At 42.5% G+C, this 19,834-nt stretch overlaps 1 protein-coding gene across 1 annotated transcript in view; it reads right to left on the bottom strand.

Annotated features, from left to right (window-relative positions):
• The window catches only part of BCAT1 (branched chain amino acid transaminase 1), a 57,278-nt gene that overhangs the window by 18,726 nt on the left and 18,718 nt on the right, over nt 1-19,834 (bottom strand). The window contains exons 3-7 of the mRNA XM_084206664.1: nt 7,823-8,023; nt 4,529-4,639; nt 3,131-3,250; nt 1,171-1,334; nt 318-460 (exon numbers count right to left, since the gene is read on the bottom strand). Of these exons, the coding sequence (XP_084062790.1) occupies nt 318-460; nt 1,171-1,334; nt 3,131-3,250; nt 4,529-4,639; nt 7,823-8,023 (739 nt within the window). The remainder of the gene's footprint in view (nt 1-317; nt 461-1,170; nt 1,335-3,130; nt 3,251-4,528; nt 4,640-7,822; nt 8,024-19,834) is intronic.

Genomic DNA, 19,834 nt, shown 5'->3' with positions numbered 1-19,834 from the left:
TTTTAGCACATCTGCACTGCTTCTGAAACAGCAGCTCCTGGAGCCCAAACATCCTGCTGGCACCCAAGCTGATGTGTGACCTTGTGCAGGGCTGAACTCTGCCCTTCTGAGCATGGGGAGCAGCCCAGCAGTCCTGTCTGTTATCAGCACTCACAGCTGCTCCAGGCTCTCCTCTCTCACAGCCAACAGGCACCCAGTCACTTTCAGAATAGACATTTCCTCTAAGTTAAACCATCTTCATTAAAAAGATTGTGATCTGCATTCTAACAGTCATTTTGTGCATTACAGTCCCATTCATCTGCTCTCCTATACCATACCTCCATTTTCATTTATCCAGTAGAGAAACAGATTCATTGTTCCAACTTCAGTTATTTGGTGATCTTCTCCATAGAGCCACAAAACCTGCTGGCAGCCAAACTCCAGGGCTTCTTGCTGGGCATAAATAGCAGAACCGTAATTCCTCCAGGGAAAAAAAAAAAACAAAACAAAACCAAAGAGTGATGAGTACCTGGTTGGGCATGTTCTCAGTTTAAACAAGATTTTGGGCACATCTACCTCATGAGCAAGTGCCCTGCAGCAGTCACTGCTTGTCCCTGGGATATTTTCACTCAAACAAAACCTCATTTAAAACCTCAAGAACAAAATCTCATTTTAAAAAAATCTCTTAAAAAATAAAATAGCAAAGGTTCAGAACAGCAGCTTGAATGAAGGAAAGTTATTTTCCTGCCCTCTGATTATTTTTACCAGCTCAGCTGAGCAGCACTTGACAGCTACTGACTCCTGCCTAGCAAAGAAACTCCTGGTGAGGACAATCCAAGGAAGGAGGTGAGCAGCCAGAGCAGGCTGCTGCACTGCTGATGCAGCACAAAGTGTAACTCCAGGGTTATCTGCTACAAGGGCAAGAGCCAAAGCATTACATGGACACCTTCCAGGTGCACTTCCTCAGCTTGAGATGCTGCAAAAAATCAACTGGCTGTAATATTCAAACAAAAATACGCAAGGGAGTTGCAAAAAAATATTAGCTAAGTAAAATTTTGAACTCTTCATTGTAGTATGTTGTTTATTTAACTACTGCATTTAATGTCTGTGTTTCTGCTGGATTAGACACTTCACTAAAAACCAAATCTGCTTTGGGAGCTGTGCAGAAAAGGCAAGATGATGTTTTCTTACCCTCCCACTTTGCAGTCTCCTGTTCCCCCTTTCCACGCCCTCACGTATTTTGGATCTGCCCACAAGGATACTGGATTAAAGCTTCCACTTGCAAAGTAAGGGCCCACAGGGCTCAGAATGACATACAGCAGGGCTTTAGTGGGCTTCTTCACTCCAAGGGAAGGCTGAAAATAAAGAATGCAAACAAATCCAAAGTTACTGGTGTCCTTCAAACATCAGGGGCTGTACCATCAGCTTTTGAAACTGCTTTCAGTGGAACTGCAGCATGAGAGGGCTTTTACCAGGACAGTGCAAAGTGCTGCAATGAATAAAAAATATTTTTATAACTTTCCTCCCCATCCAAGCAACACAGCAACCCTAATTTTATATACTGTCACCATTCACTTCCAGCCATTCCATTTATCAATGTGTTATTCTAGCACTCTCAAATAGTTTCAAGTTTTTGAGAATTCAAAGATTAGCTTAACAAAGTGCTATACAATTATATGACTATAATACAATACAACATATTATAATACAATATATTAATATAATAATATGAATTAATCATACCAGAAGCCCACAAAGCCTTCTGGGGGAAGGAATGGCAAGAACAGCAGTAACAGCAGTGGAGAAACCACTGTCAGCTGCATTAGCTGTCCAGAGCCAGCTGGCATTGCTAGAGCTGAGTGCTGGCTCTCTGAATGCCTGTGTGACAGCTAAAATTATTTGCTTGCTAAGAAAAGCTCACACAAGAGCACAGGAAATAACCCAACAATATCAGAGATTTTCCTGCCCCTCCTCTCTGAGAGATGGCTTCTCACACTCCAAGTCAGCACCATCAATACTTGAAGGTGCAGGTAAGGAGTCTGGTGCTGGCCAAAGTTCTCCAAGTGCTGAAAGGGTTCCTTTGATTTCTGTCTGCCCTGCTGTTTCAGAAAGACTTCTAACAGGATTTTTGCTGATGTGATTCAAAGGATAATGCTGCCTGGGTTTCTATTCATTCATAAAAACCTAGCAGGACATGCAACCTGGAAACAACACGTGACAGTGGAAAGGCCACAAAGGTTGGCAATCCTGAAACAAAGCTCAGAGCAAAAGAATGGCCACAAACCAAGTCAGGGGTAAACACCCCAATTTTAATATCAGTACCTTATAGTCACTGAGAGGAGATTCTTTAATCTGAAAATCTGCAACTAGTTTAAAGCATTAAATTAATGCAGTCTTAGAACTGATGTGAAATGTAAAATGCTCACGTATGGTAACCACTCACAGACAGGGACACTGCAGGAGTTTAGTTTACCTAGTTAGGAACCTACACTCTTTAGCTTCCTTGTCCTATGCTCTGCCATTGTACATTTCTGTCTTGCTACTGCTGAAAAAAGAGAGCCCTGAAGGATTTAATAAAATAAACTCTGTTTCTAATTCCTTTTATCAACACTACAGAACTGACTCACACATGAAACTCAGAGAGGACACGTTAATACCTATGTGCTGAGGAGCCCCTCAGAAGGTCAGTTTCAAGAATAATTGACAGAGCAACTAGTCCTTAGCTCTGTTCAAAGTGTCTCTTCTGAGACATCTTCATTTACAGGGTAAAATCTTCCCAAAACTTCTCTGTTCAGAAATGACTTGAAATTACAAAACGTACACAGCAAGTTGTGATCCATCATGTTCTCTCTGAATTATTAGGATTTAATATTACCATGTCGGGTACAACTATCCTTTCAGCCCAACCCCAATTAACAAGCACTGCTCCATTCCCACAGTGAGTAGTGGGAGGAAACTCCGTTTATGTTCCGTGCTCTGAGCCAGTGTGCCCACTGAGTGGCACTGTGGTCAACCTTAAATTCCTGCTGGGGACTCCCAAGTAAAACCACAAAATCAATCTGCCCCCAAACTTCATCCTGTTACCTACTGACTGCTGAGTATTTTTCCCTGTATGGATGGAGGACTGTGAACAAAAATCAGGATTGCACACCTCAGTTCCAATGAGGGTAGGACGGATGTAGAGGCTGGCATCGGTTGAGTGGGGCACCCACTCCTTCTCCAGCTCCACAAGCTTCCGGATGCACTCCAACAGCTCCTTCTGGTCAAAAGTCTGGCAAGGAACAGAAAGGGAAAAAGCAAATGGAGAAATAAAGCTGGAACACTTCATGATCCTCAGAGATCCACGTGCTCCAGGGAACACCTCCTCAGGATATGCAACACTGACACGCTGCAAAGGTTCACATCTTCCTTGGGGTCATTCCTTTCAGAATTGAATATCCCATGCTTTTAGCTACTGTGCCTTTTTGTGCAGTATCCCAAGTGACCTCCTCTGCTCCACAGCATCCTCCTGAGATGGTGAAAAGGAACCACTGACCCTTCTTGCCTCCAAAGCATGTGGAGAACTCCCTGTGCAGCCAACTCAGCTGGGCATACAGCACCACCTCTTCTACAGGAGAGTGCTCTGGTTTAAGCTCCAAGGAGCCAGCAAGTCTCCCAAAGTTCCCAAGTTCTTACTGCAATTAAGCTAACAAGGCTGGGAGGAAGTTCACTGGCCAAGGTACAATTGCTAAAAGCAGTGTTAAGTTACAGGCATGACGAAAACCAAAGGCACTCAAGAAGCTGAACAGCTTAACTGAAGTGCAGAGAAGAAAAGGGAGAACATCAGCACCAGAGCAAACACCTGCAAATACCTGCAGAACACCATCCATCCCTTGTCACTGTCATATTTTTTGGAAAAATCCCTCAGTCCAGGATTTTGCTCCTGGGAAGCTGAAAACCCTCAGAGAAAAATGAAAACAATAATTATCTCATTTGCTTCTCCTGTCTTTTGGTGCTTTGGAATGTGGTTGGAGATTGTTTATCCAACAGGTGGTTGTTTGATGGGTTTCATGTGAATTTTTAACTTAATGACCAATCACAGCCAGCTGTGTCAAGGCTCTAGAAAGAGCAACAAGTTTTCATTATTATCTTTTGAGCCTTCTCTAAGTATCCTTCCTGTATTCATTAGTATAGTTCAGTATAGCATTCTTTAATATAACATAGTATCATAAAACAATAAATCAGCCTTCTGAGCACATGGAGTCAGATTCATCATTCCTCCCTGCCATGGGGCACCCTGCAAATTCAACAATCCCTCAGAAACACTCTGAGGCAGCAGGGGGGCAACAATGAAAGCAAAACCCTCACTGTTCTGATTTTAAAATAAGCGCTTAAAGGGTTTCCTTCAACAAGCAAGATCTGTTAACAAAGTTTTACTGCGCTACCAGAGACTTAAGTGTGTTTGCTAACGTTCCTACTGAAAAGCTGTAGAGATGAGCACTCTGACAGTGCAAACCTGCTCTGCTCCAGGAGGCAGTCTGAAGGAGCAGGAGCTGCCCTGGGTACCCACCGGCAGGGTTGTCCTCAGCGCTGACCGCGCCATCCTGTCCATGTTGAGGGCGGGCCGGAACAGGCGGATTTTGCCATCCACTCCTCGGTACGCCTTCATCCCTTCGAACAGCTACGAGCCAGGGAGGGGAGAAACCACACAGTGACTCAGAGAGCTCACCCCGAGCATCCATGCCAATGAGGAAAGAAAAGCTTCACCCTCCTGCTCACAGCACTCAAACACAAAAACGCTAACTAGTGAGTTCTGGCAATACACTCCAGTGAGACAGACTTATCTGCACTATAGGCATAGAGCAGAGTATCTTTGAAATATCAGCTTCAGAATTCCTCAGTATAACCTCATTTTTTTTTTTTTCATAATTTGGTTACAGCAATTAAAATTTGTAGCATGTGTTTGACTTAACAATTCCCTCACATTCCCTAACACCTGAGTCAAAGCAGCATTTTCACTTACATAAGGGATCTGTAGAATTTTATTTTATATATATATCTTAATTATTTTTAGAGCTCTGGCCAAAACACATCTTTGTTAGGAAGTATAGAATAAGGTAATTGAGAGAATTCTTGTAAAGTTCTTGCTCTAGCTGTAGCAGGAGCTGGTCACTTATTTCCCCCTTATGCCCCTATGCTCTGGAAGGGGATTTAGCCTGCATGAGAGATGCAGCCTTACTCTAAAGATAAAACACATGGAAATATTTTCTCTATATACCTTACAGGAAATTTGAACATAGCTATCCCATCAAACTGCAGGATCCAGACAACTGGTGTTGACAATCAGAAACCCTTATCCTATCACTGCCCTCCCAGCATCTCCTAACCACATCAAAAAACACACCCACCAAATATCCAGTTATTTTCAGTTACAGACTGGTCATTTCTGGTTATATATAGAGAGAAAACACATGTATTATATAAGCTCATGTTAATATATATGTATACACAACTCTCATTTAGATTAAGCATTAAAGGCTCACTTATGCTTACAGACAACAGGTAAAATTCTTAGAATTTTATCTTTCAAAGCATTTCTTTGTTCATTAAATTTCAGTGCAAGTTCTATGAATTTAACTACATCACTGCTGTCAGTCTCCTCAGGCTTCTCCTCCTCTGACTGTTCCACAGAAAGTGGCTGGAACTGCATCCCATGTGGTTGGAAGTCTAGATATCCAGCTTTTTTATTTGGAAAAAATAATCCTGTATTTGTGCCCAAGTTATTTTAACAGAATATTTCAGGTTTCACTGTTATCAAATTCTGTCTTTTTCCATAAGGATCAGTGAAATGCAACCTCTGGAAAACTTGTGTGCAGTTCCATGGCAGAGCTAGGTCCTTCCACATGACAAATTTTAATTGGGTTGTAACTGGGTTGCAGAATCCAGAAATTTTTCTCAGGCTGTGTGCCAATTATGTAGCAGAACCAGAATTAGAACCCAGAACTTTTTGCCTTCAAAACCTGTCTTAGTCCTGTAGCAATGCCAACCTTATTAAAAGCTTGGCACAATTTTGAATAAGTTGTTGTTCTTAGGGTAGACATGGTAGCCACAAAAAAAGTCTTTTATTAAAGATAGCATAGCTGGTCATCTAGCTGATATTTTGATATGATTTTTACTGGGCCAGTCACTAACTGATAGCACATGGTTGGAATGTTACTTTCTTATCCCAGAACACATTTTTTCCCCCCCACCCTTCTCCCAAACACATTCACAGAACTTTTAATGAGAGGGAAAAGGGAGGGATGTCACTACTAAGAGTTGATCAATGGTTTGACAGAAGTAAGAATCACATCATTACTGAAACACAAAGCCTTCTCAAGATGTTAAATCTTTTTCTCCAAAAAGAAATACTTTTCATCTTCCAGAGCTCAGTAAAACCTCTCACTCATTAAAAAAGGGAGACAGAGATGTGTTCCAGAAATGTTCAGCTTTAATGAAAGCAACTGCTGTGGTTGCTGGATGGTTGGTTGCTACAGTGGGGTGAGAACAGCATTATCTGACATCTGTACATCACAGGAGCTGGATCTGGAGTTCAGCAGATCCAGATTAGCACACTGCATCATGAAGGGCAAGGAGAAAGGGGGGGGAATGCCAAACTCATCACTTTCATTATACCCACTGTGTATTCATTGAGCCACAGCAATGACACCAGATTCTCCTCTGTCTGTCCTCTTGGCTAGAGGAAACGTGATGCAATAAGGGTAAAAGAATAAAAAAAAATGGGAAAAAAAATAAGAGCATATTCATATTAGCAATGATTTCAGACCAGGCCAGAGGCCAAGCATTAAAGCAATGTGCTACTAAGAGTGAAATAGAGATTTGGGACTCCAGCGTGGTTTCTGACTTCCTGGGCAGATCAAGAGCTGCAGCCTCAGTCCCAGGGACCTGCTGTAATTTACACAGGACCTCTGGAGGCTTGGTGACTAGATGAGGAAAAAAATCAGTCAAAATAAAAATTATGAAGGCAGGAGCTCAGGGAAAACAAGCAGGGAAAGCTTCCTTTGTACCAGTAGTTAAAATATAAAAAAAAAAAAATTAAAAAGGAAAAAAGGAAAAATAATAATGAAAGCAACACAAGCAACTCCACAGACTGCAGTGGAGACACTCCCACCTACCCAGCAGCGGGAGAAGTGGGCTTCCATTTCAGGTTCTGTGCCCTGCTGGGGCTCCCATAGGTGTGAGCACAGCCCAAGCTGCTCTGCAGGCACCGTGGGCAGCTGTGGGCAGCAGTCAGCCAAGCACAGAAACTTTAACCACGCTGGTTTCCAACCTAACATCCCACTTCCCTAAGTTCCCTGCTGCCTGTTCTCCTCAAACACACTGGTATATGCTGAGTGCATCAGCTCCAGCTCTGAGCTCCAGGGACTGGTTCAGAGTTTCAAACAAGCACCTGCCTAGCCTGTCCTGCAATCCAAGCTCAGACTTTAAACCAGCTGCACCCCCAGATTAAAGCTACTCTGAGAAGCTCATGGTCTGACACACATCAGAGACAGTAACTGGACCAACCCACTGTCAGTGAACAAGAATGGTTTTTCAAATAAATTTATCACCTCTCAAGAAAGAGCTCACCTTCCCTAGGCTAGGACTTTAAGTGTGCTGGCATCCCCAGGCACAGCTGCTTCTGTGTTACACATAACCCTGCTGTAAATACTGCAATTACTCTGGAAGAACACCAGTTAACAGCACAAGATGTAACTCAATACTAATGAACTTAGGGCAGTAATACTCCTTGTATTACAAAGCTGTGGTTTCCAGAGCTCATAAAATAGAAAACATTTGGTTTCCAAATCAGTGTACTACTCACTTCTACAGCATAATGCAGGGCTGAGGCTGCTGGATGTATTGAGAGGTTCTCCAGAGGCCTAATACAGGGTTTCTCCCATCCTGAAGCCGAGGACCATTCAATTGTCAGCATATTGTCAGTGAACACAGTTCCAAACACCAGACCCTTGGGGTCTGGCTTCTCCTTGAACGTCGTAGCTGGGGTGATAATCAAGTCGGAAGCCTGAAGGAACACAGAGACAAAAATGAAGGGCATCAAAATAATGAAGTCAGACTGATTTGAAATTATTCTGCATCAGTGAACAAGGACAAGCCTTAGTATCTTCTCTGTAGGGATATTTAATGACATGATGGTTAAAGGCAGCTAACCTCTAAGTAGCTGACAAAATATTCATGAAGTGCACACAAACACATTCACAGTGCTGTTATACAAGAAGAGGCATATTTTGAAATTCTGTTTAAGACTTTAGTTAAGGAAGCAGTACAAGGTACAGAAAATGAGCACATGAAATCTCTTGGACACTTAGGTTAACGCCCCTGTACAAGCTCCAGAAACACACAATTGCTGTACCTCAGAACATAAGCTGATCATCAGAAATTAATCACCATCACAACTAGGTAGATGTCACACTGATTTTCCTTTAATACATAAAACCAATGTGAGAGCTCAGAGCCAGCAGTCAGCAAGTCACTTATGCCACAATAACTTGCTCCTTCAAACACTTATGGCCCTGGAAAGATCCCATTAGCAAGGAGGCTAAATGCTTCCCTGCACCAGGGACTGCAGAGACTCCCTGATAAGCCATGACTAGCTGCAGACATGTGCCTGGGCTGGGACACAGTTAATTTTCTCTATGATAGCTCCTGTGGTGTGAATCATCCTGAGGAACAGCAGGGAAATTAGGAACGCACATCTCTGGCATGTCACTCCCCTTTTATTCACAGGTAGGGCTGAACAACCAGAGAGGGCTGCAAAGCAGGCAGAGCCTTGAGTCACCCTCTTTTTCTCTTCCTGCGCTTCCTCCTGGGCATTTAAACTGCTGCTCAGGGGCCAGGGAGAGTTCAAAGAACCAGATTCAAAGCTCCATTTTCCTTCCTAAGGTAACTCAGAAAGCACTGTCCCTTACTGCAGACCCCCAGGTGAAATCCTGCTCCTCTGTGTTGGGTGCATATGGAACAGACTGGAACAGTCCAGAATACTGATCAAGTGATTTGCAAAGTTATTATTTGATCTAAAAAGGTGCTTCTGCAAGAGATCTCAGGGCCTTGGACTTCTCACCCCCTGCATGCATTTTGAAAAAGAGACAAAATCAGCCCCAAGCTTTTGAAGAAGAGTACCCCCATCTCTGTAAATAACCTAATTTTCAAGATGTCTTTAAAGAACAAAGACCTGTTTCTTATTGATTAGTTGTTTTCGTTCAGGTTTTGTTGGGTTTTTTTTGCTTAATGGCTTAGATGTGAAATTAACTTAGAGCAGGAGCACATGAATAGCTAAAAGCTTGTTTCAACTAAGTCCAATTATAAGGCTTGTCTAGATATTACAGTGCATTAGTTTGGTTGAATTAATACATAATTTGATGAAACAACAATTACTCTTCTCAACTCTTCCCTTTATTCTTCTGACGGTGAATGCTCCAACGGGAGAAGCACCACCTAATGATGTCCTGAAACTAATTTCACCTGGCAACCTCTCAGCACTCTTATCAGGCTTTAGGGAAAAAAGGTATCCCAGAGGAGGTGGGTCAGAATAAAAACCACAGAGGAATGTTTGCAATTATCCACAGTGCAGGACTCAGCTCAAGGAAACAATTACAGGGGAGCAGGGATGTCAGTGGGGCTTCAGTGAGTGTGTAGAACACAGCTGTATCTCTGGCTTTATCTCTGCAAAGAAGCACAGAGAACTCCCTCTTCCCATGGTATCAGCTGCTTTCCCTGCACTCCTGGGGTCACTTTCATTAGGGTAATTATGGTACAATACACTGGCCTGGGGACCACAGCTATCATTTGAAGCCTCTTTCCCTAGAATTCCCATCAGTGTGCTGATTTCTGCTTTCATGACTCTTTTTGCTGCCTCCTCAGTGGTGGTAGCACAACTACTTCAAAGGCATCACTTCAAAACAGTTTGTTCAATTTGCTGGCCTTAACAATAGTTTTTCTCTAAGGATGGGAAAGGATTTTAACCTGGCTCTTCTCATAAATCCACAAGCAGTGCAGAGGGAGCAGCAAGCTGAGCAAGTGAAGAAACACAACCGCTGCATTTCACTTTGAGTCCCTTGAAGGCAGAAAGCCCAGAGAGGCAGGAACTCTGACTCTTCTCCAGAAAAGGAGCAGACAGTTCCCAGACCACAGAGCTTCCTGGGACTGTACAATCTGACCAGGATTCCATTTGCTCTTTCTCACCTCCCTCAGAATTTGGGCAAACCAGCTTTCCTTGAGACACTGTGCCAACGCCTGAGTCAACAGAGCCAGGTACAGCACCTGACCCGTAACAATTCCTTCAAACAACAGCAGAACAGCCTGCCTGAGACCTTAGAGACAGGCTGAACTGCACTGACCAGCAGGGCAACAATCATTCAACAGGCAAAAAGGCAATTTGCTCATTCTTATAATCCTGTTAAGCTCTCTGGAGATCCACTTTTTTGGCCATTACTTTCTTAATATTCTTTCTTAGGACTATTCCTTTACCCATTATGTCTTTTTCTCTTTTTTTTTTTTTTTTTTACCAAGCAGTGCAAATTAACAGTGAGCAACAGCACCCAAATCTTTCAGAATCTAAATGCTTTTATGTCAAGACAGCATCAAGTGCTGCAATGCATTTGGTATTCTTTTTCCAGGAGGAGAACACATTGGGAGGAGGTTTTGGAGGATCCTTGGAGTACTCTCTCCCACAGTGTGGTGTGCATGAAGTATTAGCTCAGCCTCTTCTGGGTCCCTGAGAAGTAGGACACCCTACACAACACCTCACCTGGCTCACAAACCCTTTGTTCAAGCAGCACCAGGAGGGAAATCAAACACTCAGAACCACACACACAAGAGGAGCAGAGCAAGGCCAGGTGACACATGCCAGGGTCTGATGGAGAATCAATGCCTATTTTGTTAATATCACTCTGTAAAAGATGATGACAGCGCTACCCTGCCATCACCTGTGACCTTTACAAACAGCAATTCCCTCTCTTCCTTTGCCAACATTCCCCAAGCCCTAAAAGCAGCATGTTAAGGATGCATTAGGGATTGGCATGAGCACCCATCCAGATCTCCACTGTTTGTGCTGCCAACACAAAGGGGAATTCTCAGCTGGGCTTGTGTTGTGTTTGCTTTGTTTATCCAACATGCTCTCAAGCACCTCCTGATGCTGTTGCCCAATAAAACCATTAACCTGGAAAGAAAACTGGCAAATGCTGAACAAAAAGGATAAGGGAGATTAAAAAGAAGTGGATGTGGCATATGGTCTGAGTGCAGCTATTTAACACCTGTTTTCTAAAGTAAAATCACACAGTCCCAAGCCTGCAAAATCTCCATGTCACAGCAGAAAGGGACAAAGGGATGTTGTCCCTTCAACATCCCAGCCCAGGACACTCAGGTACAGACTGGGAAATCTCAGGTTGCCCAGCCTATGGCAGGCACAAGGGAGTGGAAGGGAAACAGCTGCATGCTGCTGATTTTCAGGGCTTATATGGCAACACTAAACCTAGAGAGGGCTGCTGGCCCTGAGAGACACCTTCTGAGAGCCCCCTCAGCTGAAAAGTGCCTGTTCATTCCAGTGCAGCTTCTTCCAGGGCAAAGCTTTACCCAGCCCAAGCAAAGACATATTGTGACCTATTGAAACTAAAATTCACCATTTGATCAAAACAGATCTTCTCAATTATGAGCTGGGCCAATTAAAGGTGATGTGCTGGTCCACGTCAGTTTTAATCATGGCTGTGACACCACATCCTGGTGCCTGGCTGAGCTGTCACTTCAAGGCTTGTTCCACCCCACCTGTGCAAGGGCTTTAAGTGGATTTGGAGCTGACAGCAGCCCCCAGCCAGAGCTGCCACTCCTTGTTGCATTCCTACCTCTCTTACCATAGACAGCCATCTCAGGTAGGTGCAGGTGGCAAGGGCATATTCTGTCCTACACTTTTCAGCAAGTTTTGTCAATGCCTTCCCAAATGATCCTTGGCTGCAGTTATTCACACTGCACTGAAAATCCCAGACTATAAACTGTAACAGGTCTAACTCATTTGACACACCCAAACTTTTCTAAGCACTGCGCTAGGCCAGGCATTTCTATCACTTAACTGAGTAAAAAACAGACCTGGCAGCCCCAGCTGTAAAATAACTCACAGGTCACCTAAAACCAGCAGCAAGTTTCAGCAGAGATCCTCAAAACATTAACATGCACCCAAGTGAGACTGACTGCAATCTCCTCTGATGAAGTAAGTAACCTCCCTGACCCCCACTCTACGTGATTAATTCAAGATCACAAGCAACTGCAATAATTTTTTATCTTATGTTGAATTTTTAAGCATATCCTAGGAAAGATCAGGGCCTTCTCATGCAACAACAAACACAGAAGCACAGGCAAAATCAACTAACTTGTTCTGCCCTTGCACTTGAGAACAGCAGTGGAACAAATCCTGAGAAGGAGACATTACAAAAAGCACAAGGAATTACTGTGATGGGGAAAGGTAACAAAGCACAGCTGAGGAGAGTTGGAGAGAATGAATAAAGTAACATTTATGTAAACTATCCTATAATCCCTTTACCATCAATACTATTTTAAATTTACAACAGAGCCTGAGGCTTGAGAATGGAAAGTGTGCCAAGATATTATAATAAGATCTGAGGAGGAAAAAAAGCCCTATTTTTACTACTACTATCACCAAAGGAAAAAAAAATCCAAAACAAAACCCAGTCTTCTGCAATCCCAGGGTAAATATCAAAAATAATAAAAATCTTTCAACATAAAGCTTCCTTGAAACTTCATCTGAGATATGTTAGCACATGTAATTGGACTGAGTGCTGGAATCATTGCATCAGGTTGGCTGCACATTGGGTAATAAACCACAGAACAAATGACAAAGCAAAACAGAGTCAAGGCTCTGAATCAGCTGTGAGACAGTCATGGAAACAGCAGGAAACGTGGCTGGAAGGACTATGTCCAGTCCATCCTCTGCAAGCCATCTCCCCCAAACTATCCACAACTGACACTTCTCAGATATTTGTCTCACCAAAGAATGAAATTCTGCTACACTCTGCAAGAAAAGGAGGGCAGCATAACCCACTGCTGGCTCCTTTAACCATTCCCCTGGTCTGACAGAGGCTCCAGCTCTGCTGCAGGAATGTTTGATCTGCAGCAGTAGGTAGGGAAGGAAACCTGTTCTGACAAGAAAACAGAGAAGTGGTTGGGATTGACATAAACTTCTTGCCTAAAGGAATGTGAAGGGCACCCAGGGCAGCAGCAGAGCTGAAAATGTATTCTAAAGCCCTCAAAACACAACAGAAGGGAAATGAAGATGTTGGAAAGCTACAGTCAGGCTAGATGATAGAGAAAGCATAAAAGAAATTTCTTTTGCCCTAAAAACATATAATCATTTCAATGGCACTAGCTAAATTTTAGGGTTTTCCCTGTTGTTGAAATGCTGCCTGCATAACTTCCCACTGACTTGATCCAGAGACCGTTTAAGTTAATCAAGACCCTTTCTTCCAGCTTTGTAGGAATCTGGATTGTAAGACAGGAAAAACTACTTGAATCTTTACAGCCTCATCCCTTTCTTCTGCTTCAGGAAAATTAAATGGATTTATAATGGCTAGGTTTGGGGCTTTTTTCCTCCATTACTCATCAGTTTGCTCTCCACTAGCATATTTCAAAAGATGTATTTTTAAGGTTAAGAAAGATGCTGGCAGGGGATTCCTAGAGATCCTAAGGAAACCTTCCACCTGATATTAAAGTAATCTTAAGAAACAAATCTATTTTAGCAGGGTCTACCTCCTCTACTCCAGCTATTTGTATTTTCAGATCTACAAAAAGCAGTCAAGTTCATATCTCTCCTATCAAAAAAATCTCTAAAACATTTCAAATATGGTTCTCTCTATGCAATTCAGACCACAAAGACATTGATGAGTCTATTAAACACTGGAATAAAACCAGACCTGCTGGCTGTATTTTGGTGTCATGAATTTCTTGTTTGGTAACAGCCACTCCAATCAACTGAGTGGGGTGAGCAGGGAGTGTGAAGGGGCTTAAAGCAGTCACAGCACTGGTGTGAAAACACAGTGGGGAGAGGAACACACTGCTGTGAGCTCTCTGTTACCTTTGGGCAAGTCAGCTCTAAAAACCCTCTTTGGCCATGCAACTGCACTTCAGTCTGCAGCGCAGACACACCTGGAATTCAGGTTAGAAAGAAGCAATTCCATTTAGGGAAACACAGACTGCAATTCCATAACAGCAGAAAATCCTGTGTTTGTAAGCAAACATTAAAACACAAAAAAACAGAAAAAACTGAACAAGGACCCTTCTTCACTAATGGCAGACATAGCTAGTTACCTAATTCATGTGGTTCAGCATTAACACCAACTGCTTCTCTCAAAGATCTGACAGCTTGGTGAATGCAATTGCTGATCTGTGCTGCTCCTTGCCTCACAACCGCTGCATTTCTGCAGAGCAGCATAAACACAGTGCTCCATTTTTAGAAAGACTTTGCCTGGGAGAAGGTTTGAGTCTAACACAAGCTGAGGGCTCACACTGGCCTGTGACTCAAGACTGGAATAGAGAGGTCTCTGACATTTCACCAATAACGCATCTTTGCACAAAGATTCAAGACACTACTGTCTCCTGGTTTAGGAAATATCATTTGTATTTCACATGATGCAACTGGAACAAAAAATGAGATTTTTTTGCATCTAACCTTCTCTGAAAGAAGTAGCCATGCTGAAGGAAGGAATGAACTGCAAACCTAAATTTCAGACAAACAAGTTGGAAGTACTTTGCCTAAGTAGCCTGGCCAGTCACAAACATGTTGTGTGGAACAGCCAAGAATAGAATCATAATCTTGTATGTCCAAGTCCTGAGCAGTTGCAATTAAATCTTCTTACCCTGATTTTAATAGGCTTGCAGACATGCAGGGAAGTGGATTCATGGAATGCAGGCATTCAAAACCTTTTGGAAATATAAAATGCTTTCGTGGTACAGTCTCCATATTGTCCAGAGGTTATGGGAACCATTTCAAACATTTAGTTAACCACACCTGACTCTTGCTCAGATTCCATCTCCCTTTCACACTGGCAGACAGAGGGTAAACTTAAATATTGCCATGAAATTCAGTGTCTGATCTGCCAGTGCAAATGCCACAGTTTGCCATTTCATTCCACGCAGTTCTTTCATAAAAACAGGGACTAAATACAGGATTAACAAAAACCTCTTCCAACTCTCCCAGCTGTTAATTCATGCAAAGTTACGATATCCTTTCAAAAGCAAGCAGGAAGATTTTCCTATGGAAAAAAAAGAATCCAACTTAATTCTTTTCCTAAATTGCAGCTTCTATTCAAGTGTGTTCAGCAAAGAAAACATTTACTATCAAAAACTGGGGACATGACATCACAACGACATTAAAACTTAAGAAATCTGGAAATAGGTATGGACACCGTGGATTTTTTCAGTTCTGGAGTCAGTTTATAAGTTTACTTTGATCACTGACTGAGGCTAAGCCTTGCATTTTAAAACCAACTCTTTACCTTGGGAAAAACAAATCCAGAAAATGATACAAGGTGAATGCAATCTCCAAAATTCCAGTACAATTTCTGTGCTTTTACAGACACCTCTAAAGCTCCTAGTGAAAACTGTGATAAAGCATCACTTTCTTGTGCTATAAATCAACTCAGCCAAACTGCCCCTGGCTGGTTTTTTAGCAGTTTCCTTTTATCTTGGCTAAAAGCTCCTGTTACTTGCCGAAGACAATTAGCTTTATTTGCAAATCCTTCAGCTCCAGATAACGGGACAATCAGTTCCTCTCTTACAGCTTAGAAAATCTATTTGCTAAAAGCCTGTTTGAAGAACATTACCCACTTGTAGAGAAACACAGAATCACCTGCCACCGAGCTGAAACTGAAAGGAGCTGCCAGGGATCCCAAATTCTTTCCTAATAACTGGAATGAGAGCAGCAGATATGTGTCAGTCTGGTGCACCTATAAATAGTAATACTCATGCCCAAGTGGATGCAGAATGTCACAGAAACCACTCAGCACTCTTTATCCTGGAACTGGATGAAGTCTTCCTATTGGCAGGTAAAGATGAGGGAATGAGATTTGATTGTAAATCACCTGAAATACTTCTGCAGCCTATACATAACCAGGTGATCTGAAAGCACAGTGATTTAACAGTATCATTACTCACCAATCTTTCTAAATTCAGCACAACATAAAAACCCAGAGTTTTGTTACCACTGACAATAACAAAGCAAACAGATTCAGCTGAAATCAAAACAAAATCAAAACAACCCTTTCTAAGGCAGTGCCCAGCCCACAGAAGCTCAATATTGTTATGACAGTAACAGAGCTGGCCTCCAGCTTGGCATCCCTGATCTAACAGTGGCTACAGCTCTGCACCTCCACAGAGGTGAGCTACCAAATGGTGACTGAGGGGCTTTAGCTGAAGAGGATCAGACACAGGAGAACAGCAATTCTCTAGATCAGCCCAGCTCTGCACTCAAAGGCACAGAGGGCCTCTCCAGAGCTGATGAGAGCCCCACCTCCAAAGCATTTGGATATCCTTACTGTGTCCTGTTACACACACACATCCACTGGGATGTTTCTCTTTTACTGCTTCAAGCCAGTTTATATAACAGCAGATTTTCTACACAAACATTCTGGGGAGCTGCTGCTCATCACAGCATCAAGATGTCATTAAATTTCTATAACAACTCTTTCCCCCTACAATTTAATTTAAAGGAAATGCTCTAGCTCATCAAGCAAAATTTAAGATGAAGTCCAATATAGAATTTAAAATGGCAATGCATTTCTAATATACCCACCTAGTACCCAAACCCCTGAAGAATCAACAGCTGCAATATGACAAAAAGCCTCACTGAGTGCACTTGTGCTTTGGCAGGTAAATCATTTACTGATGCCAGTAGAAAATGACAAATTGAGGACAAGCTGGGGAGGAAATAATATATATTTTAAAACACATAAATCACATAAATTGCTTTGTATTTATTAGCCTTGTAGGTACTATGGCAACTCTGACTGTGTGTTTTCCTCATTCCAAAAATCCTTGAGCATTCCCCTGATCCATATGCTCTGAGCATGTCAGTAACTTTACCCACTGCCCCTATGAAATGAAAATAAAGGAAAACTGCTCAGTACTTCCTAAACTCTTCCAGAAGTGGAACTTTAACCCTGTCACACTCATGTGCTAATGTGAAAGTCAATTAGTTTAGACTTTAGGATGATATTTCAAAAATTAGACTATACAGTATTTTACATACTTTGATCTTTGCATTTGATGGGAAACAAGAACACCTTTCATTAAAAAAAAACAGGATCAGAGAACTGTTTGTTGTTTATCACTGCCAGCAAACTTTTCACATACAATATAGTTTCCTAAATTAAACCTTGAAACCATCTATTTTCTCAAAATGGATTGTTCTCTCTCCCAATTCCCAGAGTAAGGAATCCTATATCCCACTGTATTTACCACAAATCACAGGGTCACTTAGTATAAAAATGATTATGGCTCACAGTAATGTAAAGCTTTCACTGGCAGTCTCTCAATTTGAGCCACAAATGGAAATTTGAACCTGCACTGGAAAAAGAATTTCAGTTTCTTCTCATGTACAACACACTGCAGCTTTAAAATACACTTCTGCACTGCAGCTGCAGAAAAATTGTCAGAGAATTTTTGGGGGGGTTATATATGCAGAGTGGAAATCATCTTTATATTCAGATTTGTACAATAATTAGCACAGCATCACCTAATTCACAGCTTAAAAATGTTACAGCAATGCAAGAAACAAACAGGCCATACATCCCCCTATAGAAAATTCAGTATATGCAGCACCTCAGCTGGCTGGAGGTGAGCAGCCTGGGCTGGAAGCCATGCTGGTGTATCAGCAGCACTGCACTCGGCCTAGCAAGCCCAAGATGCCCAGAGGGGTCAGCAGCTGCAGCACAGCCCTGCCCATGCAGCTGCCAGGGCTCACATCCCACTGGCTCAGAGCCTGGCAGAAAACTGTGGGAGCACTCACAGATGTTCAGAGTGGCACTGCTGTCACATTTCTCTACACAGACAAAAGCAAGGCACAACTTCCCAAGGATATTCTGGGATTCACATTCCCTGAACCTCAGAGAAAGGAAAAACAATTCTTATCTCATGTGCTGCGCCTGTGCTGTTCACAAGGGGAATGCACTGTGGAAGGCTGTTTACCTGAAGGGAACTGGTAACTTGAGTCTGTGTGAGTGTTTTGATTCCCTGACCAACTGAATCCAGGTGAGTGTGTCAGGACTGTTGGGACAGTCACAAGATGAGTGCAGTGGAGCACTTGGCAGATTCAGTTTAGGTGTAATGTAATATAGTAGAGAATAATACAGTATAATAAAGTAATCAATTAGCCTTCTGATAAGATGGAGTCCTCCTCATCATTCCTCCAGACACCGGGTGAAAATAGCACCAATACAGCACGAGCACAGGAGTTAAAGAGTTAAACATTGCTCCTTCTGCCACCACAAGCCCTGACATGAGCAACTCAGTCCAGGGCCACTTGTAGGCTACAGCTACTCCATTCTGCTTCAGTGGCAAACCAGCCAGTATTCCCCAGAAATTCCCTAGAAAGTCTGCACCACCTTGGCACACTAAATAGGCTGCTAAAAAGTTCAACAAAAGAACTGAACTTTGCACCATTACAATGCCAATTTTTCCAAGGCTTCAGATCACTGAAACTCAGGGAAACATTACAGGAGTAGGTAATACCTTTTTGAAGTGCTCCATGTATCAATCTCAAAGGGAAAACAAAGACAAATTCCGAGACAAAAGGCTACATTAAATCCTCTTCTGGGATATGTGAGAAATAAAAGGCATCACAGACGCCTTTAGTTTCTTAACATCAAGTGCAAGGAATTCCAAGTCAGAATTCACACATTAAATAAAGCAAATCAGAGTTACATATGGAAACAGACTGCTACATTCTCCTAACAACATTCATCCTGCCTTGTGACAGCACAATGAGCACAATGAATGCATTAAAGGAACCACCAGATTTTGAGCCATAAAAATTAAGTGCCTTAGACATAACTGTGTGCTGTTCTGTGGTATTACTGGATGCAAGTGTAAGAACAATACCAGATATGTGCAGTTTTTGATCCAGCTTCCCAAACAAACACTCAATGGCACAAAGGATGACTGTAATCTCCATTAGTGGTGTAATATCCCCCTCACAGAGATCCAGGGCTGGCTAGAGACAAAAGCTACAACTTAGGTGTGGTGACAAATCACCTTCTGCCATTTAAATAAACAAAATAATTTAAATAATTATTTCTATAATATATTTATAAGTGCATACAACGGTTGAGGGAAGGAAGAAGATTTCAGTCACATTGGTAGATAAATCCTGGAGATCTGGCACTTTCTACAATCCAGGAAACTGCAGCATAATCACTGTTTCCTTCAATGTTCCCTAGCTGTTCCACGATCACTGCTCAGAAGGCAACTCTAAATGCCATACATTAAATGTAAACACAGACCTGCCAGGATGAGACTTTTAACTGCAGAACTGAGGCAAATTAAGGCAGCTCAGTGGCAGTCAGGATGGAGGAAATGCCCATTCTGACCTGCTGCTTTTAAAGAAGCACCAGAACAGAGAACAGGCAGCAGTTAGAGGGGCTCACTGCCTGCCAGAAACTGTGGTAACATTCATGCCTTCCCCCCAGCATACAGGGACTTTCTGACTCCACCTTTCAGAGCCAGGCAGCAAAACTCAAAGCAGCTCACTCCACCTAAAAAGCTCAGCTCTGCATTCCAAACAGAAATGTCTTCAGAGGGCTGATCTGGCATTCAAAAG

This window comes from Fringilla coelebs, assembly GCF_963513975.1.
Source record: "Fringilla coelebs genome assembly, chromosome: 5".
Classification (NCBI taxonomy): domain Eukaryota; kingdom Metazoa; phylum Chordata; class Aves; order Passeriformes; family Fringillidae; genus Fringilla; species Fringilla coelebs.
The sequence above is the reverse complement of the archived record's forward strand: the minus strand, read 5'-3'. Positions and strand labels throughout refer to the sequence as shown.